At 43.4% G+C, this 25,000-nt stretch overlaps 3 protein-coding genes across 3 annotated transcripts in view; 1 reads left to right on the top strand and 2 right to left on the bottom strand.

Annotated features, from left to right (window-relative positions):
- Nucleotides 1–1,757, top strand: part of LOC143282374 (uncharacterized) — a 4,657-nt gene extending 2,900 nt beyond the window's left edge. Inside the window, exon 3 of the mRNA XM_076587992.1 lies at nt 996–1,757. Within this exon, the coding sequence (XP_076444107.1) occupies nt 996–1,612 (617 nt within the window). The 3' untranslated portion in view covers nt 1,613–1,757. The remainder of the gene's footprint in view (nt 1–995) is intronic.
- An 8,879-nt stretch (nt 1,758–10,636) lies between these two features.
- LOC143282578 (uncharacterized) lies at nt 10,637–22,133 on the bottom strand. The gene is made up of 4 exons (XM_076588266.1): nt 21,799–22,133; nt 21,343–21,635; nt 11,979–12,224; nt 10,637–11,085 (listed from the first exon to the last, which is right to left on the bottom strand). Exons 1-4 carry the CDS (start codon nt 22,110–22,112, stop codon nt 10,637–10,639), a joined length of 1,302 nt encoding a protein of 433 aa, XP_076444381.1. The 5' UTR covers nt 22,113–22,133.
- A 122-nt stretch (nt 22,134–22,255) lies between these two features.
- Nucleotides 22,256–25,000, bottom strand: part of LOC143282577 (uncharacterized) — an 18,490-nt gene continuing 15,745 nt past the window's right edge. The window contains exon 5 of the mRNA XM_076588265.1: nt 22,256–22,263. Coding sequence (XP_076444380.1) covers nt 22,256–22,263 — 8 coding nt within the window. The remainder of the gene's footprint in view (nt 22,264–25,000) is intronic.

Here is a 25,000-nt window from a genome sequence, read left to right as displayed (position 1 = left end):
TGATGATCACGGTGTTGCTATGGAGGTTCATTTGCGTTCGGGACCACGTGACAAGGCTGTACTCTATGCTCCCTTTCAAAATGATAGCCCGGCGTTAACCAGGCCCGAGAGATACAGTCACTTGCAGTGTTAGTCAGGAGATTTGTGCAGCACACCCAAAGACACATTCTTGAACTGGATGATACTCGACTGTGTGGTGCCAGTCGTTCCATTTAAGCCCATAGCACACTGAACTCTTAATAGGAGCCGACCGTGGAACGAAAAACTTACCTCCGCTGGGAATCGAATCCACGTCCTCCCAGCCGTCAGTCCGCGACACTAACCACTTCGACACGGCGGCTGGTTATCTGCCTCTTTTTTATTTTTATTTTTTTTTTTTCCATTTTCTAAATCTCATTCTGGTGAAGTTTTGAGAACCTCTCCTCCTCCTCGTCACACTCCTTCTGTTCCCGTCATTCTGTGCAGAATCATTGGGGTGCCACATACAGAACGGTTCACCAGATTCCTCCAGATTTGTCGGCTGTGTCAAAGCGTGGGTCGCTGAAAATGTTTTTTCCCGATGTTCCCGGAAAACAGAGCACTGGACACAAGATGGAAGAATGATGGCCATGCCAAAGTCATTAATCTTATGAAATTGTGATCAAACTATAAGAAAGATGTAAGTCTTAGCTGCAAGAGAGCAGCGAAGAAAGTCAATAACATCTTAGCTCAAGTTTGTAGATGACACATTTGAAACATGCTGGACCATCTGCATGAGTCAAAACCCCAGTGATGGATGGAAGTGCGGCAATAACAGACAAAAAACTCTGTCTCTCCCTCTCTCTTGCCATGTGAGTGAGTGAGTGAGTGAGTGAGTGTGTGTGTGTGTGTGTGTGTGTGTGTGTGTGTGTGTGTGTGTGTGTGTGTGTCCGTTTCACTGTGTACCTGTATCATTCTTCCAGTCAAATAAAACGCCTTCTAACAGGATATCATCTGCAGAATGATTATGTGTGCAGGTATGCAATTTGTGGCATTCAAGTATGACGTGAGGTGCGTCGTTATTTCTGGTGGGAAGACGCCACCGTTTCTGATGGTTTTGCCCTCTGACCTGTACAAAGAGATGCCCATTGTCATGGACATTCTTGATTCCTTTGTCTTCTCATCTCTGATCCCCACGCTCTCCCTCCTCGTCACTGCAGTTGCCACCATCATCACCGCCGTCAAGCTGAAGCGTGCCGCCCAGTGGAGGGACAACTCTGCCCAAGGGGGGAGCACTGTGGTCATGAAGCAGAAGGAGAAAGCTCTGACGTCCATGCTGATCGTCATTTCCTGTATCTACATGGCCTGTGTCAGCCCGCGGGTGATCAGGTCGCTGTGTCGCTTCTTCATCCCTGAATTCCGGGCCTGGGGAAAGCTGTGCAACTTGATGGTGTTGACAGAGGTGTTAATAAACATTACTCTGGCTCTGAACTCGGCTGTCAATTTCTTTGTCTACTGTGCCATGGGCTCTCGCTTTCGGCAGACGATGCGTCAGCTTTTCAGCTGTGCTGTGACATCACCGAAAGATCTGAGTTGGACAGAAAACCCAGGAACCAGTGATTATTTTAAGGACAAACAATCAATCAGAAAATAGTATGGAAATCACAAATACAGTGATGTGATTATGAAAACAGTAAAATATTTCATCCTTTTCCTCCCAGTCTTTGTGTAGCAAGGGGCAGGTTGTCAGTCAAATGCTTGTCGTGGAAGCGATGTGGATGTTCCATTATCGAATCAACTGTTCCAGTTATGTCACGCTTCCACCTCCATTCTCGATTCCTGCTTGATATTGTTGTGCCCTAGAAGATCACATATGCTAGGAGGAGATTATCGAATAAATGAAAATTGGCAAAGCAAGGCAAGCCAAGGCAAAGCAAGAAGTTTACTTCGTGTTCCTCTGGGCGCACTGAAACGTTACATACATACACCTTTTATACACACCATGCGAACAAAAGGAGTGATGTCAAAAACCAGAAATGACCCCATTCGATCAAACACTCAAGTATGCATTAACAAGTAGTTTTCATTTACAATAAACAATTTTAGAAAACATAACATCTAATGAAGACAACTACGTATAAAGGAAATAAATTATTTACGTTTTAACAGTATTCAATTGTTTTGATAAGAAAAACAAGAACAACAAAAAACAAAAACAAAAACAAAAAAACAACAACAACAAACAAAAAAACAAACAAACAAAAAAACAACAACAAAAAAACAAAACAAAACAAAAAACCCCAACAACAACAGTAAGTAGAATTTTATGGAGTTTGGGCGGGTTCTTTGATATCTAGATAAACATTTTTAAACAATGCCTTCAAAAAAGGGGCACACAAACAAATAGTTAAACTCATCAGCAATGTTGTTTGTGGAGGATTTATCACCGATTCTTTCTTTTCTAGGTAAATTGTCAAAACGCTGTCTATTAATAGACAAAGGATCATTGGTTGTTCTAAACTTCACTAACTCAGTTACAAATTTATTTGGTAACACTGTAAAATAAGCACAATGGTTAAAGTTTGGTTTAAACATCCTGTAATTGATACACTTAGTATCGGCACATGTCTATGCTAATCTTGCAAAAAAACCCGATCTTTTAAACAGCGCTTTACTTCCGCTTTGAACCATGTGGGACGGATATTAAAAGTGTGCTGATTCAGCCAGAATCTACTTAAGTCAATTTCATTCAAGACAGTATGAATACTTTTCGGTTATTGGTTCTTATGTATGATAGTGCTGTATAAACTGAAGAGACACCCATAAACAATGGAAGACGGCTTTGACGTTCCTTGGTTAGTAACAAGCCTAAACCAAAACACTAGCATTCTGATTCTTACAGATACAGACAGGAAATTCACCAGCTTTACCAAATACCATAAATAAGAAGGGGATGGATTGTCTTAGTTTTAGAATTAGTTTGCAATACTTTCATTGCAACTTTTCTACAATATCGGAAATATCAAATCCCTAAATTTCACAAGCACATTGTATGTACAGGAAAAACTGTTTTATTGAATAAATCAATGATTAGATCGACACGAAGATTTTGTCGGTCAGTTTTCCTCGGTAGTGCAAATGCTCCTCTTGAAGCACGGTTGAAGAAATCACACTGGGCAACATGCATTCTATTATTGTGCTTAAGCTTCAGTCCCAAATATTGAAAGTTACTTATAACCTGAATTTTGTTCTTATCGGTATAAAAAGCAGGAATTGGTCTTACTTTGTCCATAGAGAAAAATTACTAGTTTACACTTTTTGGCATTCATATTTAGCTTCCATGTGTCACAATACTGTTTCATTGCAGTTAGATCACTCTACAAACCAGTGGCTGTTTCTGAGAAAATAACAGTGTCGTTTGTATGAAGCAGAACAAATGGTTTCAAGAAAATATCACAATCTTGCTCACTCATATTCGTTTTCCTAACCTCATCAGCTATACTTTTTAATCCGTCTAAATCATCTTCCAAGTGGGATCTCGTGTCGTTTACGAATAATGCAAACATATCGTGGACAGATTTTCACCTTGTCTCACCCCGCTTTTTAGCAGAACAACTCGGAGAATTCATCAATGGCCATAACACATGATTTAGGGTCACCATACATGTTTAGAATTACCTGCAATATTTTACCATTTATACCACACCTTCGCAGTGTTTGCCATAAGAACACCTTGTTGACTTTGTCACATCTTTCTGGTTGTCTAAGAAGCACAATATAATTTAAAAACAACAACAAAATATCAATAACACTATACAAAGTAAACAGATGGTCTGTTGAAAAATGACCTAAATCCTGCTTGTTCCTGTCTCGGTATACCCGAGCTATCGACATATAATTTCAGATGCTCATTCAGTATGCTTGCAAATAGGTTCCCTAAACACAACATTGTGGTACCATGAGGGTCATAAGATAATCCCTTGTTTTTAGAAATTTACATTATGATTCCTACATCCAGTTAGATGGAACCTTATCAGTCAACAAGACAATATTAGATAACTTAACATTACATTTACCATTTTATCATTAGAGGCTTTCAGAAATCCGTTGATAATATTATCTAATCCACTTTCTTTATGGTCCTTTAAAAAAACACAAAAAAACACTTCCTAATGCATCTAACAACCTCAGCTTTGAATATCGAATCATAAAGAAGAGGATTTTCAAAACCACTCTCTTCTACAGAACAACTGTTATATCACCACGATCTTCAGGATTCATGATCTTGAAAAAATCATTCAATAATTTACAGTCAGGCAATTTTACGTTATTCTTTTTCTCATTTCTATTTATCAGTCTCCAGTTTATCACATTATGCACTACATCTAATCACATTGCATGATTCATCACATCACATTACATCGAGCATCACAGCACATCATGCACCACATCGTGTCACACACCACATCACATTGCCTTCCGCGTAACATGACATAACATCACGTGCCATGCGCATTTTGCACCATAACACATCACACCGAATCTCGGACACAGCATTTCGTCCAACGTATTGTATCAGGTCTCACACTGCACATTACATGATGTATATCACACATCTGACACCATTACATGATGCCCACCATGTGGCATCACATTGCACACCACATCACATACCAGACTGTAGCATTCACTGCTTCGTGAAATGCGCTCTACTTCTTCTTCTTCTGCGTTCACTCGTATGCACACGAGTGGGTTTTTACGTGTATGACCGTTTTTACCCCGCCATGTAGGCATCCATACTCCGTTTTCGGGGGTGTGCATGCTGGGTATGTTCTTGTTTCCATAACCCACCGAACGCTGACATGGATTACAGGATCTTTAACGTGCGTATTTGATCTTCTGCTTGCATATACACACGAAGGGGGTTCAGGCACTAGCAGGTCTGCACATATGTTGACCTGGGAGATCGTAAAAATCTCCACCCTTTACCCACCAGGCGCCGTCACCGTGATTCGAACCCGGGACGCTCAGATTGACAGTCCAACGCTTTAACCACTCGGCTATTGCGCCCGTCTGTGAAATGCGCTCAATACGGCATCATGCGCAATATGGCATTGCGCAAATATGACATCACACACCATGCCGCGTTGCGCACCATACCACATTGTGCATCATATTGCTTCATCCTCCACTCCTCGTCTCACACTGTACAAGCACTACATATTATTTTGCACACATTGCACCATGCACCTTGCACAGAACAGCCAAAGACAATGCAGATTTGTTGTTAAAGACTGCGGGGTAAAGACAAAATCAGTTTGATCAGAACATTCAAACAGGATATGGAAGGACGTGGGCGAATGATCAATGAGATGCGAATGAAGTAATGTGAGAACCTGAAATAGAAAACGGAAAGATACGTGTAAAAACAAAAACAACAACAACTTTTTTTGCATTACAAAAAGTGGACATGTAACCACAATTGCAGAAAAGGACTGAGAAGATGCACACACACACACACACACACACACACACACACACACACACACACACACACACACACACAATCGCTTTGAGCATCAGATCCCATCTCTTGCACCATGCAGTTTGTACCATATCGCATTACACACAATATTGCATTTCATGTACCATACGCGTTCTATATGGCCTTGTGCATCATATAACACCATTCACACTATGTCACTTCAGCATAATGCACCAGTCGCTTCGCATACCATGTCACATTGATCACTGCAGTGCGCATTCTGTGTCACATGCCGTACATTTCGTCGCATTGTGCACTATATTGCATCACGCAACTTGCACAATGTTGCATAACGTACCTTTTCAAAGTACACTCGATGTCGCCTCAAGTAAAGTGAGTGCATTGTACATCACGCATCATATGGTATCTTGCATGATAACGCTTTGTGTGTGCACCCTGTCGCTTTACGCATGTTTATCTTGCGTCATGACGCATGCCATATCCCATGCCATATTCCAAACCATGTCCTATATTGCGCTGCCAATGGTATACCATATCGCATCCCATAATAGAGACCTATTCCACGTCATATCGCATCCCATATCGCACACCACGTCGTGCATCAGATTCCACATGGTATGTTGGTCTACCATTCGCATACCATAGCCATGGCAGGATACCTAGCCATGTTCTCAGTCAGATATAAATCATTTGGGCCCGATATTTGTTTTCGAAATTCTAGGGTAAGAACTAGAAGATTAGGAACACAAATAGACCAGACGCCTGACACTAGTGTCTTGCACCGCATCATGGTACTGTTAGACACCAACTCATTCCTTGCAATTATCCTCGTTCATATCCCACGACTGAACCATACAACCGAGAACAAAAACAAAAATGAGCCAGTTCATTGCGACTGCACAGACCAGGATGAGGGGTTGCTTGTATCGTTGTCCCAGGGTCGTTATCAGTTTCTGGTTTGATGACAATTTAGTTTTTAGAATTTTGATTTAAACAATATATCAAATTTTGTTTCTTATGTTATGTACAGGTAAGATCAGTGACTGCTAAACCACCAACACGACAATGTGAACAATATCACCAAGTAAGTAGACTAACATCTTGAAGATTGTAGCTCGAGTTCAACAGTGTACAAAATAGCAAAGTCAGCAGTCGCGGACTGACGGCTGGAAGGACGCAGGTTCGATTCTCAGCTGAGATTTGGGGGAGGGGGGCCTGGGGGGGCTGGGGGGGGGGGGGCGTTCAGCCCCACGGCTGGCTCTTACCAAGAACTGACTGTGCCGTGGGCTTCAATGGAACGACTGGGACCTGTATCATCCATTTCACGGATGCGTCTGGTTAACGCCGGCATGGACAAGAATCGTAGAGTACAGCGTTTGAAATCACCTTAAGAGGACTCAGTATATAAAATCCTTAAGATGACCAGATATATATATATATATACACACATAAATATGAATATAAATGCAATATAGACAAACTTACATAAGATGATCACAGTGTCCTAACTTCAACCTCGATTGTCAAGGGAAGGTAGAAATATACCTGGTCGCCTTAACTCACTCAGTACGGCCAGTCCTCTCTTCTCCACTACACAGACCCCTCGGATGTCCAGTGGGTGTCTGAATGACCCAACCTTTAGCTTCCGTCGTCAGAATTGTGGTATTCTTTGTCAACATTCACCTCTTCAGTATAAGAGCCTTCCGCTTGCAATATTTTGATGATGGCAATTGGGATGAAACGCTGTTAACGTCGTCTCTTTCGCCGTTCGTATGGAAAGAGTTAAAGTCAATATTCAATGCTGTCACCTGAACGGCGAAAAATTCATATATATATATATATATATATATAGATAGATAGATAGATAGATAGATAGATATATGTATATCTACAGAGAGACAGAGACAGACGTATACACATATCTAAAATGTATGTATCATCATGAACTGAAAATCGTCACTGGTGGACATTAGGAAGAGAGTTTTCAAGTCACTAACAGAAAGACATTTGTTTAATACTGAGAGGCGTGCCACAATGCGTACACAATGACCTACTCAACTTTAACATTAAAATCTGTCTAAATCTGTTTGATGTCCATCGTCCTTAATCAGCACAATACTTATCTCACACCCCCTCACTCTAGTTTATTTTGCCCATTAGAAAAGTTTTCCGTTTTTTGTTTTTTTTAAATTTCAATACCAATTCATCATCAAAAATAAAGGACAAAAAAGAGCGTTGATAACATTTGCGATGGTCGGCCAAGGAAGTTTTACCATGGCCACAAAATGTATTAAAATTGCACATTATTGGTGACATCTACTTTATTCGTGTGATTATGGTTTAACATTCTCATGAATCAATCTATGTTTTATGTTTGAGAACATTATAAGCTGAAAATCTGTTGTTGCTCTGTGTTTCACATATAATATGTATTTTGTATTTCCTGAATTCCAGGTGAAGGTTTGTTTCAACAAAGGAGGAGAGAAGTAAACTGTAAGCAGCTCTTGACGAATTGCTCTCCTGTTCGTATTTCTTGTGACAGATGGAATTGCTTTAGACTGACATCTGGATTTTTTCCTAGGTTGAAAGTTCTATTATTCTATCCAGATATATGTCCGGTATGATTGTACATTGGATTTAAGGTCTGGAAAGGAAATTATTGTGTATAATCTGGTGCAGCATTCTCAGTAAAACATTTTTGTTGCCTGATGCCAAGGTGACTAGGAATTCATGTTTGTGCAGAGAAGTGCACCGCAGTCCAGCCCTGCAGTGCTGGATTCCACGGCCCTCCCCACAAGCACACATGACCAGCTATTTCGGGGACGTCCCCAAATTACACAAACGTTTCAGTTTCAGTTTCACTTTCTCAAGGAGGCGTCACTGCGTTCGGACAAATCCATACACGCTACACCACATCTGCCAAGCAGAAGCCTGACCAGCAGCGTTACCCAACGCGCTTAGTCAGGCCTTGAGTGCATGCTTACATATTTGTGTACCTATGAAAGTGGATTTCATTTTACGTAATTTCGCCAGAGGACAACACTCTCGTTGACATGGGTTCTTTTTCAGTGCGCCAAGTGCGTGCTGCACACGGGACCTCGGTTTATCGTCTCATCCGAAAGACTAGACGCTCAGTTTGATTTTCCAGTCAAACTTAGGAGAAAGGGCGAGAGCGGGATTCGAACCCACACCCTCACGGACTCTCTGTATTGGCAGCTGAGCGTCTTAACCATTCTGCCACCTTCCTCCTCCAAACGTTGAAGACAAAAATGACTGCAGGATTCTTCAAAGACAAAAAACTAAAAACTAAAGTTTATAAAAACCTTTTGGGTGGTAGTTGAATCCTCTTAGTTTTGACAGACGTTTCGGACCATAGGCCCGTTGTCAAGTGATGAGAAGAGGACAGTGTGAAAAGGAAAGCCTATGTGAGGAAAGGGTGATGACATCTCACTGCTTTCTGTTTTGATGGGCCATGCACACTAAACACTTGCTGATCACCATTCAGTGCCACGTACTCACACACACACACACACACATATATATATATATAAATTAAAAAAAAAATTGCATACACATATATATTGCTTCTAAAAAGAGGGATAGGAGGTAAAGAAAGAATAAGGACAGAGAGATCAAGGCAGAAGGGCCCAGGCGCTAGACGTCAGTGACTCTGATGTTCAATCCACTCGGCTGTGCGGTCCCCAAGCGGTCAATGACGCGGCTCTCCATGTACTTTCTGTACGTGCTGTCACTGGGGTTCTGCCACACAGCTGAGATTCTTGCATGGGTGAAGCTGTGGTGTGGGCCAGTGAAATGCTGGCCGATAGGATTGTTGTAGCCTAGCTTCATCGACCTCAGGTACCCTTACTATTACATTCTACCTAAATGCCTCCTTGCACGACTGAGACACCAACACACACAAACACATTCACACATCGTATAGTAGAGTGTAATACAGTTCTGTGCACTACTGAGCAACACGCCACATCCCAGCACAGCACAATACTGAAAAACACTACTCAGTCAACAGAAATTAAAAAACGAAACAAAAACGAACATACAAATGTAAAATTGATTGAAAAGTCTCACTCGTTCAATAGGGATCATGTTCGCTCATATGTATGCTTGTACACTTAAGAGGGACTACATAACAATTCAGTGCATACATCCATTTGTTTTAAACTAACCGAATATAAATTAAATGACTCTGTTCACGAAATACTCATTAATCACCACACAAAGCTCTGCTCCAGTTGAATAGCACAAACAACTTGGTCACTTCTGCACGATGCCAGGAGTTGGTTGGGGTCGAAGGGGAGGGAAGGGAACAATATGCACTGGAAGAGTCAGTCAGCTTCTTCTTCTTCTTCTTCTTGTGGTGTTTGCGTCGCAGTTGCTGTTGTTGTAATTGCTGCTTGTTTTGCTTGCTTGCATCAGCCACGCTCGTATACAAACACGTGAATTTGAATGAGTTTGCCGAGATTTTTATTCTGCACCTTGCTTCTTCCGGCATTACAAGACAAGTGTCTTATAAGGTCAAAATTCCCAAACAAAGGAAGATTTCACAACACTACATCACCCTTTCCCTCGGATGGAAAATTAACTCCCCCAAATAACATAAGGTAACGAAACTGACGTGGACAGTCAACACCGCTGAAAACTTGGAACCTCACAAGGCAAAGAAGAGAACTGTAACTAATCGTCATTGAAAAGTTGGAATCTCACAACGGCAAAGAAGAGAACTGTAACTAATCGTCATTGAAAACTTGGAACCTCACAAGGCAAAGAAGAGAACTGTAACTAATCGTCATTGAAAACTTGGAATCTCACAACGGCAAACAAAAAAACAAAACAAACTGTAACTAACTGTCACTGTCTTTGTTTTCCTCTCCCCCTAAAAAAGAGAAAAGTCCAACATACTCAACTAGAGATGGACCCGCAGCTGAGGACCTCGCAGGGAGAAATTTACATCAACGCTGTGGAATGTGAAGAGAACAGAATCAACATATCAACAGGTTCCTGAAAAAAAAGTTCAAACACTATGGGGATCTTTACAACGATTATGGTGTTGACTGACGGGTATCCGCATCTTGGTGGACAAAGTCGAGGACAAAATCATCCGGATGCCTGGGTTTGCACACCTCGCGTCCAGAGCGGCAAAGCGTCAGAGGTTCAGCAGAATGAGTGATTGTTCGGAGCGGTGTGCTCATGCGGAGTGTCAGGCTGTGCGGGTCCACCGTCTATGGGATCAGCCTTGTCTTCCTCGCTCTCAGCTGGCGTGGGGTGCCTTGGGGAAGGTCTGAAGAAGTTGCTGTTCCTGGTCACGCGCTGGTCACCTCGCTGAGCAGTCAGCATGTGGTGCAGATCCTGACGGAAGTTTGGCAGCGTGGAGCTTTTGACCACTTTCTTCACAGTTCGCATGAAGCGTTCAGTCTCTCCATTGGCACGTGGCAACTCAGGTGTGATTTTGCGGTAATGGGTGCCTTGGTGATTGCAGTAAGCTGCTAAGTCATGGGAGTTGAATGGCGGGCCATTGTCTGTTTTCAGTGTGTGCGGCATCCCGAATTCAGCAAAGACCTTGTCCAGTGCACGACGGCCAAGAACCATATCCAACATGTATCCTTGCATTAAAGTCACCAACTAGGTACAAATCTTCACCACTTGTGATCTTGCTGATGGAACTGTCCAGATGGCAGAAGAATTGGTTTTTGGTCTCACGTTTTAAGCGAGGGTTTGCAAGCATGCTGCTAAAATGTTGACATATCCTGGCAATGTAGAAAGGCAAAATATGAAGAATCTTTCTGAGTTGTTAGCTAAGGGCATTATTACAGCAAGTAGCGACCGTGAACAGTAATTACACACAACCAGTAACAATTCGAACGACTTTTCTTGAGCAAAGCAAGATCGACGGATAGAAACACAGCATCAAAATATGTCGTTGATATGGGATATGTGGTGAATGTTCAATTGAAGCTTGATTCTTCTATTTTTAAGAGAGTCTTTAAAGTAATTCTGACTGTTGATATATGTGGAGCTAAAGAGAAATAGACGTAGCAACTTGACATTTACAAAGTTTCTCTCTGATCAACCAAAAGCATTACGTTGCTCGATCAACCATTAAAAAATCGAAGAATTCCTCACAGTAACATTGTTTTCAATTTTAATATAGTTGTCTGCATCCACAATGTTTCCCTCGGCTATCTGTCTTGTTGTGTCTAGGGTAATTGCTTGAAACAAGTCAGTAAATGACGCAGTGTTTGCCGAAAGCGTGAACCCAATCTGAAGTAAACCAAGAAATTGATGGTGGAGTTCAGAGCCAACAAAACATTTTTAAAAGCATGCACAACGATCTGCAGATTACAAAACTTGCCCCATGGTGTGTATTCAGGGATGAAAAACTGACACAGTGATACCATCACAAGAGGACTAATGCCGACCATGTAAACACAGGAAATTACGATCAGCATGGAAGTCATCGCCTTTTCCTTCTGGCTAATGGCGTCAGCACCTTTACTTCCTGTAGTGCTGTCTCTCCACTGGGTGGCACGTTTCAGTTTGATGGCAGTGATGGCAGTGGCTACTGCAGTGAGGAGGAGGGAGAGGTTGGGGACAAGAGTGGACAAGACAAAGGAATCCAAAATGTCCATGATCTGAGGGATACTCCTGTACAGGTCAGATGGTACGACCATAGATATTCGCACGTTTTTGCCGGCCAACACTGCACATCCAACGTCAAACTTGAACGCCCCAAATTGCTTCCCTGCACAGAATTCATTGTTCCACATGTAAAATACACTTTGGAGGGGATGTTCAAACACACACAAATATGCACACACATGCAAACGCACATAATCTCTCTCTCTCTCTCTCTCTCTCTCTCTCTCTCTCTCTCTCTCTCTACGAAAAGAGAACTTTGACCTCAAAAGGGCAATACATTTCATCAGGAATAAATATGATTACCTAAAAATCGAAGTTGACGTGAAAACATTTTTTTTTTGGCCTTTGAGGAAAACAGTCTCAGGATCAATGTGAACAGCAAGTCAAACAGGTCATTAGGCAAGGAATGTAAATCGACCAAGAAATGATCATCGAACGTGCACATAGCATTGGGAAGGAGACTGTTGTCAGGTTTTTGTCATTTAAACAAAAGTCACTCATTCTCTCCAAGTTTTACAAATTAAAGAAATTGGAAAATTTTCAGGATGCTTCCGTAGAATAGCTTGAATACATCAGTAAGTTCGATTGTGTAGCTATGATAGAAACGTTCACTGATTATAATATCGATATTTCAATCATTTTTCAGGGTTTTTGACTCACTTGTGTAAACAAAGTGAGTCTGTGTTATAAACCGGTGTTCGGTTGTTTGTGTGTTTGTCTCTGTGTGTCTGTGGTAAACTTTGACATTGCCATTTTCTCTGGAAATACTTTGTCTGCCAATACCAAATTTGGCTTAAACATAGTAGGAAAAAAATCTTCACAGTCATATCTATAATAGGTTGTAAGTCTCTCGAATTTAACCGTTTTTTTCTGAATCACAGAACAAAACAGTGACACTAACTACATTATTGACGTGTTTACTGCATATGAATTTTCTAAAGTGGACACTGAATTAACTAGAATAAACAGAAAAGATCATTTGAATTGACTGATTCGCTGCCTCGCCTACATGGCACTGGTCAGTGCAGATTTTGACAAAACATGTTGCAAAGCCTGACGCGATGGCAAGGTCTCCTTTACCGCCGAATTATAATAAATTCTCAAATAATCATCGACGTGTTTACTGCATATGAATATTTTATTGGCGTTCGTCACTCTTTCTGCACTCTCTCCCCTGTTCCCAGTGCTGTTCTCTCTTCTCCTCGCTCTTCTGGACACATGCCTTTACAGTCCTTCTCCAGCTGTTACGGTCTTCAGCCACCACCTCCCAACCTGCTGGGTCGATGTCGCCTGCCCTCATGTCTCGTTTGCAGACGTCCCTGTAGCATAGGGCAGGTCTTTCTGCAGGTCTGGAACCAGTGGCGAGCTCGCCATAAAGGATGTCCTTGGGGATTCGCCCGTCATCAATTCACCTGACGTGGCCGAGGCACCACAGACCGGACCGAGTCAGGAGTGCAAACATGCTGGAGATGCCTGCCTGGTCAAGGACTTTCTTGTTTGTACATGGTTTTGCCACATGATGCCCAGAATTCTCCTGAGGTTGCACAGGTGAAAGGAGTTGAGTCTGCGTTCTTGGCAAGAGTAGAGAGTCCATGTCTCACTGCGATAGAGCAGAGTACTGAGCACATAGGCTTGGTACACCTGCATCTTGGTGTTGATGGTCAGGATGGGATTGTCCCAACCCCTCTTTGCCAGGCGGGCCATGGCTGTAGCTGCTTTGCCAATCCACTTGTTGAGTTCGGCATCCAGGGAGAGGTTACTGGAGATGGTGGAGCCGAGGAAAGTGAAGTTCTCGACGACCTCGAATGTGGAGTCACCAATGGAGATGCTTGGGGCGCTGCTCACGTCCTGGCCCATGATGTGTCTTCTTTACGCTGATAGTCAAGCCAAACTCTCTGCATGCTTGGGCGAAGTGGTTGATGAGGCTTTGGAGTGCCTCCTCAGAGTGAGTTGTCAGAGCTGCGTCATCTGCGAAAAGCACCTCGTGAATGAGAACCTGTCGCACTTTGGTTTTAGCGCGAAGGCAGGCATGGTTGAAGAGAATGCCATCGCTTCTGGTGTGGAGATACACTCCGTCCTCTGACCGGCTGAAGGCACAGGACAGCAGCAGCGAGAAGAAGATACCAAAGAGTGTTGGGGCCAGCACACAGTCTTGCTTCACCCCGCTCTTGATTGGGAATGGGTCAGAGGAAGATCCGTCATGTTGAACAGTGCCCTGCATATCTTTATGAAAAGACGTGATCATCCTCAGGAGATTAGGGGGACATCCGATCTTCTGTAGCAGTGTGAAATTGCCTTTTCTGCTGACCAGGTCAAAGGCCTTGGTGAGGTCGATGAATGCGACGTATAGTGGCCGTCTCTGCTCCCGGCATTTCTCCTGCAGCTGTGGCAAGGAGGAGACCATGTCGATTGTTGATCTTCCAGCTCTGAATCCGCATTGTGCCTCAGGGTATACGTGTTCAGCAAGTAAATGCAGTCTGCTCAGGACAACACAGGCAAAGGCTTTCCCAACAATACTAAGGAGGGAGATTCCACGGTAGATGGTGCAATCACTGCGATCACCCTTGTTCTTGTACAAAGTGATGATGTTGGCGTCACGCATCTCCTGGGGCACAGTCCCTTCTTCCCAGCACTGCAATGGCAACTGGTGCAGGTGGTGGAGTAGCATGGCCGTTTTTCCAGCCTTGACAACTTCAGGCAGGATGTCATCTTTTCCTGGATCTTTGTCACGGGCAAGGATGTCGATGGCCTTGCCGAGTTCCTCTTCAGAGGGCGGGATGTCTAGTTCTTCCATGACAGGGAGGTTGGCGGTGCTCTCCACTGCCGCATCTGTGACAATGTTTTCTCTTCTATAGAGCTCCTGATAGGGTTCCGCCCATCTCTCTACCTGCTTGCTCCAGTCTGTTATCATGTTGCCGGAAGCTGACTTCAGTGGCGCGATCTTGTTTACGCATGGACCGAAGGCTTTTTTTTTATATATATATATATACCATCGTACATGCCACGGACGTTGCCGCAGTAAGTGGAAAGTTGGATGTTCTGACAGATGTTCAACCAGTAGTCGTTGGCGCAGCGTCTGGTGATCCGTTTGGTGTCGTTTCTGGCCTTCTTGAGTGGGGCGAGTGTCTTCTTAGAAGGCTCTCATTTGTGGTTTATGAATGCCACTCTTTTGGTCTCTGTTGCTGGATCCAGAACAGCAATGCTGGCTTCGAACCAATCTGGATTCTACCTCTCTCTTTTACTGAAGGTATCCGTGGCTGAGTTGTAGATGGCGCCACGAATGTGATTCCACCTCTCCTCAGCATTGCCGACAGGGCAGTCTTTGAGGGCATCCTCGATGGAGTTGGCGAAGCGGTCGCACAGGTCTGGGATTGCTGTTCTGGCAGTGTTGATGCGAGGCCGACCCTTCTGCTCTGAGCGGTGAATCCGTTTTGGTTGGAAGTGCACTTTGCAGCCAACCAGGGAGTGGTCGGTGTCGCAGTCAGCACTGTGAAAACTACGTGTGTGTGGTGAGTACGCAGTTCAGCGAGGGCCTTTGAGTGATGATGAGGTCCAGCTGGTGCCAGTGGCGGGATCTGGGGTGAGGATTGTCATAGCTGGGGTGATAGTGGGGACAAGCTCCCACCACCTATAAAGTGTTCCCATATGGCGTGCGTCTCAAATAGCCTCTGACAACCAGGTCCAACTCCTGGCCTGCCCGTGTGGCTTAGCCTCTAAGGCCGGCGGAACTGCTTTAACTGACAGGAGAAGGGACGAAAGGCGGGTCTCTGGAGCCTCAAAACCAGATGCTTCGGACAGATGGAGCTCAGCCTGGGAAGACAGTCCATCTAGGGGAAGGAAAACCCTGACTCCAAACCTCCGCTGCCTTGCGGCATACCCGGTCACGAAAAAGGCTTCGGGAGTGAACCCTGAGGAAAAATTCGGAGTTGGAGCCCCTTAGGCGGTTGGACGTTGCGCTGACTTTCTTCCGGCAGCTCCTGCAAGCAAGCTGGTGCCGAATGTGTTGCGCTGCGTTCCTTCTGACTACATGGGTGAGGCCGAGAGGGGGATTCTTAAGACTGGGCAACCCAGGATCTCCATAAACTTCACCCAGGCTCACGCCCTGGAGAGGTCACTCTACCATCTACCGCCTTCGCACAGGACACTGCGGCCTCCGAGCACACCTGAAGAGGATTGGAGTGGCAGCCACATCCCTATGTGATTGCGGCCAGGCTGATCAGACCCCATCCCATATTCTCCAAGACTGCCCCCTGTATGAGAAGATGCGGCAGCAGTCCTGGCCTGGGGGTGCTGACCTCAACACCAAGCTCTGGGGGACGGCAGCTGATCTTCACCGGACGTCCGAGTTTGTGGCATCCCTCGGACTTCGACCCTGACTGCGTAGCTGTCGAACGCAAAGAAGAAGAGGAGGAGAGGTCACTTCAGTGCCTCTGTCCCCAGCGACAGAAACAACACGGGAGGCAGCAGTTACGAGTTATAAGCTAGGACCGACTGGCGCAGGTCCAGGCGCTTCGGGCTGCCTCCAACTGGTCATCTACAGCCTGCTCCAAGCTGGGCAGCCCCCAGCCAATAAGGTGCTGGCCCGCCACAGTCGGCCTGCTTCAATGGGTGCTTGGAGTTAGGGAAAAAACCCACAAGCAGGCTGTAACCCTGCACCAGGCAAAAACAGAAACAAAAAAACTACCCATCTTGTGTTTAGCAAGCTGGAATGTCAGGACAATGTGTCCTGGCCTCTCAAATGACCTGCAACAAGTCGATGATTCCAGGAAAACAGCCATCATCGATCGTGAGCTCACAAGGCTCAACATCGACATTGCCGCACTACAGGAAACAAAACTTCCCTTAAGCGGCAGCTTTAGGGAACAGAACTACACGTTCTTCTGGCAGGGCAAGGAACCTGAAGAGCCAAGACTGCATGACGTTGGATTCGCCGTGAGGAACTCTCTACTGTCGTCTGTGGAACCGGTGGTACAGCCCGCATCCTCGCCCTCCGCCTGTCAACCTCCTCTGGCCCAGTGAACCTCCTGAGCGTCTATGCTCCCACACTGTTCTTCTGCGGAGACCAAGGACCCGTTCTACGAGGAGCTTGATACCACCATCCGAGACATCCATGCCACAGAGCAGCTGTACCTTCTCGGCGACTTCAGTGCCCGAGTGGGTTCTGACCACGATTCCTGGCCCAGCTGCATTTGCCACTTCGGTATTGGCAAACTGAATGAGAACGGGCAGAGGCTCCCCGAGTTTTGCTCCTACCACAGGCTCTGCATAACTAACACATTCTTCTCCACCAGTGTTTTAAAGAGGGTACTGAATTAACTAGAATGAACAGAAAAAAAGAAATTGAATGGAAGGTGTCGTAGATTCTCAGTGAGTAGAAAGGCAAAGTTTGTCGGTCACAGATCTCTGCAGATCTACAGAAACGGACATGAAAAATTATATTGCAGTGTCTTTGATGTGATCGGATCGTCTCCTTTACCACGGACTTGAAAGAATTTTTTTACATGTCCGAGATATACCAAAATAACATGATTTAAACCGTTTTGACTTCGATTGCCGTTGTCGAGTTATTGCGCTAAAAGAACATGCTTAAAAAAAAACAACACCAAGCTCTGGGGGACGGCAGCCGATCTTCACCGGACGTCCGAGTTTGTGGCATCCCTCGGACTTCGACCCTGACTGCGTAGCTGTCGAACGCAAAGAAGAAGAGGAGGAGAGGTCACTTCAGTGCCTCTGTCCCCAGCGACAGAAACAACACGGGAGGCAGCAGTTACGAGTTATAAGCTAGGACCGACTGGCGCAGGTCCAGGCGCTTCGGGCTGCCTCCAACTGGTCAGCTACAGCCCGCTCCAAGCTGGGCAGCCCCCAGCCAGTAAGGTGCTGACCCGCCACAGTCGGCCTGCTTCAATGGGTGCTTGGAGCTAGGGAAAAAACCCGACAAGCAGACTGTAACCCTGCACCAGGCAAAAACGGAAACAAACAAACAAAAAATACCCATCTTGTGTTTTACACGTTCTTCTGGCAGGGCAAGGAACTTGAAGAGCCAAGACTGCATGACGTTGGATTCGCCGTGAGGAACTCTCTACTGTCCTCTGTGGAACCGCCATACAGTGGTACAGCCCGCATCCTCGCCCTCCGCCTGTCAACCTCCTCTGGCCCAGTGAACCTCCTGAGCGTCTATGCTCCCACACTGTTCTTCTGCGGAGACCAAGGACCCGTTCTACGAGGAGCTTGATACCACCATCCGAGACATCCATGCCACAGAGCAGCTGTACCTTCTCGGCGACTTCAGTGCCCGAGTGGGTTCTGACCACGATTCCTGGCCCAGCTGCATTTGCCACTTCGGTATTGGCAAACTGAATGAGAACGGGCAGAGGCTCCCCGAGTTTTGCTCCTACCACAGGCTCTGCATAACTAACACATTCTTCTCCACCATTGTTTTAAAGAGGATACTGAATTAACTAGAATGAACAGAAAAAAAAGTAATTGAATGGAAGGTGTCGTAGATTCTCAGTGAGTAGAAAGGCAAAGTTTGTCGGTTACAGATCTCTGCAGATCTACAAAAACGGACATGAAAAATGATATTGCAGTGTCTTTGATGTGACCGGATCGTCTCCTTTACCTCGGACTTGAAAGAATTTTTTTACATGTCCGAGATATACCAAAATAACATAATTTAAACCGTTTTGACTTCGATTGCCGTTGTCGAGTTATTGCGCTAAAAGAACATGCTTAAATAAAAAAAAAAAAAAAAAAAAAATTTGAACGCCAACATTGAAACCGTTAGCGCAGTGGGTAAAACCACTCATTCTCGTTCCAAACATCGGAGGTTCGAATCTGCATTGAAGCCTTTTTTTTCTTTTTTTCCACGAAGCTGTACAAAATTATAACGAATAGAGAACACTTTTTAATAATCTAATTTTTTATTTTTAAAATTTTTGTTTTTTTGTTTGCTATTTTCTTAAAGTGTGTATCACAAGTGAGTCTTGAAGACTTTGCCTTTTTTGTATATAATTACTGTGTCCTGCAGTAAAGCTGTCGCACCAGAGTAAACGATCTGGTGGTAATCTTGTCATGATTTGAAAGATCCATAGAAAAGCATACACTTCTCGGGTGCGATATGGATGCTTTGTATTAACTACTTACATGCCTCCGCCTGGTAGTCCTTTCTACGACCAGAACCAAAGTGAATGTCATGTGGTAGAGATCGACAAATGTTTGAATGAGCTGACAAATATCATTATGATGTGTATCTGATTTGCAATGGTGACTTTAATGCACGATCGTTTGACTATTAAGTAAATGTAAATGTAAACTTTCCCCAATACAGCGGAAATGAAGCAGACATTTTTCATCTATAATACTTGTGGGAATCAAGCCGAAGATCCCAGAACAAGCAAGTGAACAGTGTTGGAAGACACTTCCTTGAACTTTGTATTTGCTATGGGCTTGCATTTTGAATGGTTCTGTTCTAGGGGACAGTGAGGAAAAATAAACGTATCTGTCTAATAATGGCCATAGTATTGTTGATTACTTTTGATATGTTGATTTTGTCCCCTGTATGGCTTACAGTATGATATTGAGTGAAATAACAGAATGGCAGCTTTGGAAGATCTCACAGTCAGAGCAATGACATGTACAACATAAATTCTTAGAACCCTAGATGTGGTTTTTTTTAGCTGCTTGACACACAAGTAGCTCCAATTTTGTTGTCTGTAGCAGAAATTTGGGGATTCGATAAGTATGAACAGACAGAACGGATTCACCTCTATGCCAGCAAACATTTTTTTTACACGTTACAAATAAGATGGTACACGGGGAACTAAGCAGGTATCCATTATGGATCAATTCAGTCGTTAAATCTATAAGATATTGGTTTCGATTACTGAAACAACCTGAACACTTTTTTTTTCAAAAGAAGCATATAAGGTAATAAAAAAATCATGAAAATGAAATTGTTACTTGGGCAACCAGAGCTCAAACTGTTCTGTGTGTAAACAAATTCGAGCAAGTGTGGTTATTTGGGTGCGAAAATGAGAGACTGTATTTTCAAAGAACTTTTGATATCGATGGCATGACCGCTTAGAAAACAGTGTGAGATACTCGTCATTTAAACAATACAGGAGTTCCGAGACTTGTTTTGGAAGAGAGCAATGCATGGGTATTTTATGGATGAACACATATCGCAAAATAATTGCCCAGTTTGTGATGGAAGTATCGCAAATGCTATTCAAGGGAACTAGAAGGCTGACATCGTCCATTTTGTAGTAACACACTTGAAACCGAAATTCCCTTTTATTTTGCGTGTCCAAAATGTATAGATTTCGTAAATTATAATCTGGATTTTGTGATGTCTTCAGAGAAGAGTATTCTTGATTTTTCTTGGTTTCTATTTTATATATTTAAGCTCAGATCCCAGATTTGGAATACAGACCAAAATATACAAAAGAGATCTTTTCAGTGTATTACATAAAATCGGTTAATATAAGTACCATGAAATAATTATATACCTGGATTTGCTAAATATCTATGCATGTTGTTTAGCTTTTCTGCATCATGTGAATGATAATACATCTGTCGAATGTGAACCCCTGTAGAAAGAGGCTGCACCCTATTCAATAAACTAGTGTCTGTGTCAGTATTAGTGTCAGTATCAGTGCCAGTTACACACACACACACACACACACACACACACACACACACACCACACACACACACACACACACACACACACGAAAAATAAAAAGATATACAAGAGGCTTAACACTTGGAAACTGAACAGACATTCCTTAATGCAGCTGTAAAAATGTCATGGTTTTTACATCAGACTTACAAGCCAAAAAAACCCCAGAAACCTAAATTATGAGTTCAATTCAGCATGCTGACACATTCTTAGTTTCATAAAATGTTTGTGTTCAATGTCAATCTCTATGCCAAAATCATTTTCCCAGTGTCGGTGTTGTATGAGTGTCTTTCCCTTTCTGTTCCAAATGTAAATCACCATTACTATTTTCTCTCCCAATTTTTTTATAATGATCACCACCCCAGAATGATAATTGTCATTTTGTTTCGAATGATTAAGACGCTAAAATTACTTTTCTAAGCTTCTTCTAACCTGTTTCCAACAATTTCAAAAAATACTTCGACTAACGAAAAAATATTCTAATAGAATACAACAGCATCACAATAGATGTGACATAGGTCTTAGTACTAAGAACACTGACCTGCAAAAGCCAGGACACTGCAGACAATGATAGCGACTGCAGTGACTCGGGTACTGAGCACACGTGCAGCTTTGAGAGGCCAGGTCACACACACACACCTGTCCACAGCGATCATGGTGGAGATAAAGATGGACACCATTTGAAAACCAATGGGAATGTTCACTAGATGATAGCGGAGAAGTGGCGCCAGCCATTCTTTGCGCTCCCAATCCCTGCCAAAGATCTGAGCCAGGAGTTTGCTTATGTATTGCAGGCACATCGACGTGAGAACCAGAAGATCAGCCAGGGACAAGCTGAGGTTAAAAAGATAAAAGAAGGGAAATGGTTCACTGCACATTGCACATGCACAAGCGACTGTAGATACACAGGTGCACACACACAAAGATTCATAAGATGCACACACACACACACACACACACACACACACACACACACACACACACGAGCACCACTCACCTGAACATGGACAAACGAACACGGTCCCCCAGCCCCTGTTTGACAAAGACTGCCATGTTCATAGCATTGAGCACAACACCCAGGACTGTCAACAGTGGTACCAGCCCTATGTACACCACGCCCTCTATCAAAAGCCGTGTTTCCTGGGTCACCAAATCGTCTGGGTCAACACAGAGACTAGGTTTGATACTCTCGGATGTAATCACCAAGCAATCTGTGTTGCTATACCCACTCTGCCCAGTCTGTGTATTGTTTGATTGTGCTGTCGTATTGCTTTCTGCAACGCTGCTCATGAAATGTGTGACTTTCTCCATGCCCTCCAAGATGCTGAGTTCACGTTGACGATGGGATCAGGGAAGATGTTAGCTGCAGCACTAATGCTGGTGTGGATGACTTTGTTCACGGAGGTGGTGGATGTAGTTGAGATCACATAAGATGCTGATGCCAATAGCGCTGCTTATGCTTCTGAAAGTAACACAAATTACAGCATTATGTTCACGTTTGTGTTGAAGGTGTCGGTGGCTTTGTTGTTTACACGTTTGGCAGTAAACTGTCGATTTCGAATTTTTGTCAGTTTGTGCGTTTTGTGTTCTCTGCTAATCTAATACTTTCTCACATTGGAAAATTGTCTCTAACAATGGATGCTGAAACCTGATAACTGCATGCATAAATATTGTACATTGATATTTCAGGCCATAGTATTTTTCTAGTCAGTGTGTTTACTAGTTGTGTATCAATTGGGGGGTTCTTCTCTGTTGATCCTGAGGTGTAAAGAGAAAAAAAAAACACCTTGTAAAATGATCTCTGTTTGAAGAAACAGACACATCCTCCTTCGCTAGTTCGAACTGTTCAATTTGTTCTTTCGGAGTTCTCTTAAAAAGCTTTCCAAACCTGGTTTTGTTCCTTTCAAGCTGTCACATTCAAGACACTGAGGGTGGGGGTGTGGCTCTGAATGGATTAAAAAAAACGTCATAAATGAGTGACATTTCGTTTTGTTGACTGATAGCGCATGGGGAGAATGACGTGATGGTGTTTTCAAAATGACGTTTCGAAATTCTTTTGTGATCACAGAATCACAGAAATCTTCGGCTATATGCTAGAAGCCTTTTGCCCTCGTAATAGTGTCCATTTATCTGCTTTTGGATCACTATATAGTGAACTGTTCCAAGGTTTAATCAGGCATAGTGTATGCTACATTTATTTCTGACTCAGTAAAGATTTAAATTGATGGAAAATACATGGTTCTTAAAAGTTTTGTCAATTTGGTTTTTTAAGGCGTTTACTGGTAATGCATTGATGGTGTGAGAGGGAAAGGTTATTCCACAGATTAATGATACGGTTAGTAAAAAAAATGTGGACTTGGTTAGTGATGGAGTCGTGTTAATCCAAAATTGTTGATAGCAACGTCCAGTAAGGACTCAAGCTTTATTAATCATTAGCTTAGGTTAACTGTCGTTTTGCAGAGCCGGTCAGGAACTGTAACAGCAAACAGTGGTATTCGCAAGGAGTCAGTTTGAGTGAGCAATTATTAATCATTGACGTTAACTCTTTCCATACGAACGGCGAAAGAGACGACGTTAACAGCGTTTCACCCCAATTACCATCATCAAAATATTGCAAGCAGAAGGCTCTTATACTGAAGAGGTGAATGTTGACAAAGAATACCACAATTCTGACGACGGAAGCTAAAGGTTGGGTCATTCAGACACCCACTGGACATCCAAGGGAACCGTGTAGAGGAGAAGAGAGGGCTGGCCGTACTGAGTGAGTTAATAGACCGTTAGATGGTTCTCTCGACAAGGAAACATTGATGCGGGCGGAGGCTTATGTGTTTGTTTAGTGCTCATCAGTCGTTTTGTCTTGTGCAGGTTTGACGCGTCGGAATGATACGATCCCAAGCGCTAGCCTGATGTGTTGAATTCATTTATAAATCATTAAATTCATAGATGACGGACGAGAGGATGCAGGCTACAGAACATTCAGCGCAATTGTACATGCGTGCATGCATCAAATATAGTATACACATTATTTTAAATGGATATCTCTATTGTCAGAAACCCCAACATTATGTCATGTGTTTCAGGCTCATTTGATTCCTTTAACGCCAAAGAGGAAACTACTAATCAATTGTCATCATCAACTCCGGCAGATCTATCGTAGAAATTAACCCAACAATCAAAATCATCCAGTCTGAACTGTTATTGAACTTATACCTCGCCACGGAATTTCATTACTAATTTGATTATCAGGTTCATGTCATTTATGAAATTCAAGTTCACTGTCGTCTCCGTAAGTGGAAAATTCTGTCTCTGCTAATTATACTTGCTAATTCACAAAGACAACACGCACGCATACACGCTTTGGTTATAACATTATGTGAGTAGCTTGACAGAGAATGTGTGGATATATGTATAAATATGGATATATATATATATATATATATATATATATATATATATATATATATGCAGAGACAGAGAGAGATTGATTTACAAAGGTCACAAAGCCTGTTTCTAATTTAGCTTGGCATCTTCGTGTGACATCGTATTCTGGCATCCACGATAATTCACCCGGGACTATATATAAAAAAAAGTTGAATTAGAATAACATTAATATGATGTTAAAAAGACCAGATCAACCACGTGTCAGTCCATGTAAAATTCGACTGATGTTGGACGCATAAGGCAGTCAAGGTGCCCAACAGTTCTCAGTTGGTGTCCAGTAGCGATGTTTTAGAAAGTTTTGATTTTGTATTTGTATTTGTATTTTCATCACAACAGATTTCTCTGCGTGAAATTCGGGCTGCTTTCCCCAGGGAGAGCGCGTCGCTATACTACAGCGCCACCCATTTTTTTGTATTTTTTTCCTGCGTGCAGTTTTTTGTTTGTTTGTTTGTTTGCTTTTTCCTATCGAAGTGGATTTTTCTACAGAATTTTGCCAGGGACAACCCTTTTGTTGCCCTGGGTTCTTTTACGTGCGCTAAGTGCATGCTGCACACGGGACCTCGGTTTATCGTCTCATCCGAATGACTAGCGTCCAGACCACCACTCAAGGTCTAGTGGAGGGGGAGAAAATATCGGCGGCTGAGCCGTGATTCGAACCAGCGCGCTCAGATTCTCTCGTTTCCTAGGCGGACGCGTTACCTCTAGGTGATCACTCCACTTGGCCATCACTCCATTTTGATGTGTGGCTTCACTTCTTT

The sequence above is a fragment of the Babylonia areolata genome, chromosome 5, assembly GCF_041734735.1.
Source record: "Babylonia areolata isolate BAREFJ2019XMU chromosome 5, ASM4173473v1, whole genome shotgun sequence".
Classification (NCBI taxonomy): domain Eukaryota; kingdom Metazoa; phylum Mollusca; class Gastropoda; order Neogastropoda; family Buccinidae; genus Babylonia; species Babylonia areolata.
Note: the sequence above shows the minus strand (reverse complement) of the source record. Positions and strands in the feature narration are given on the sequence as shown.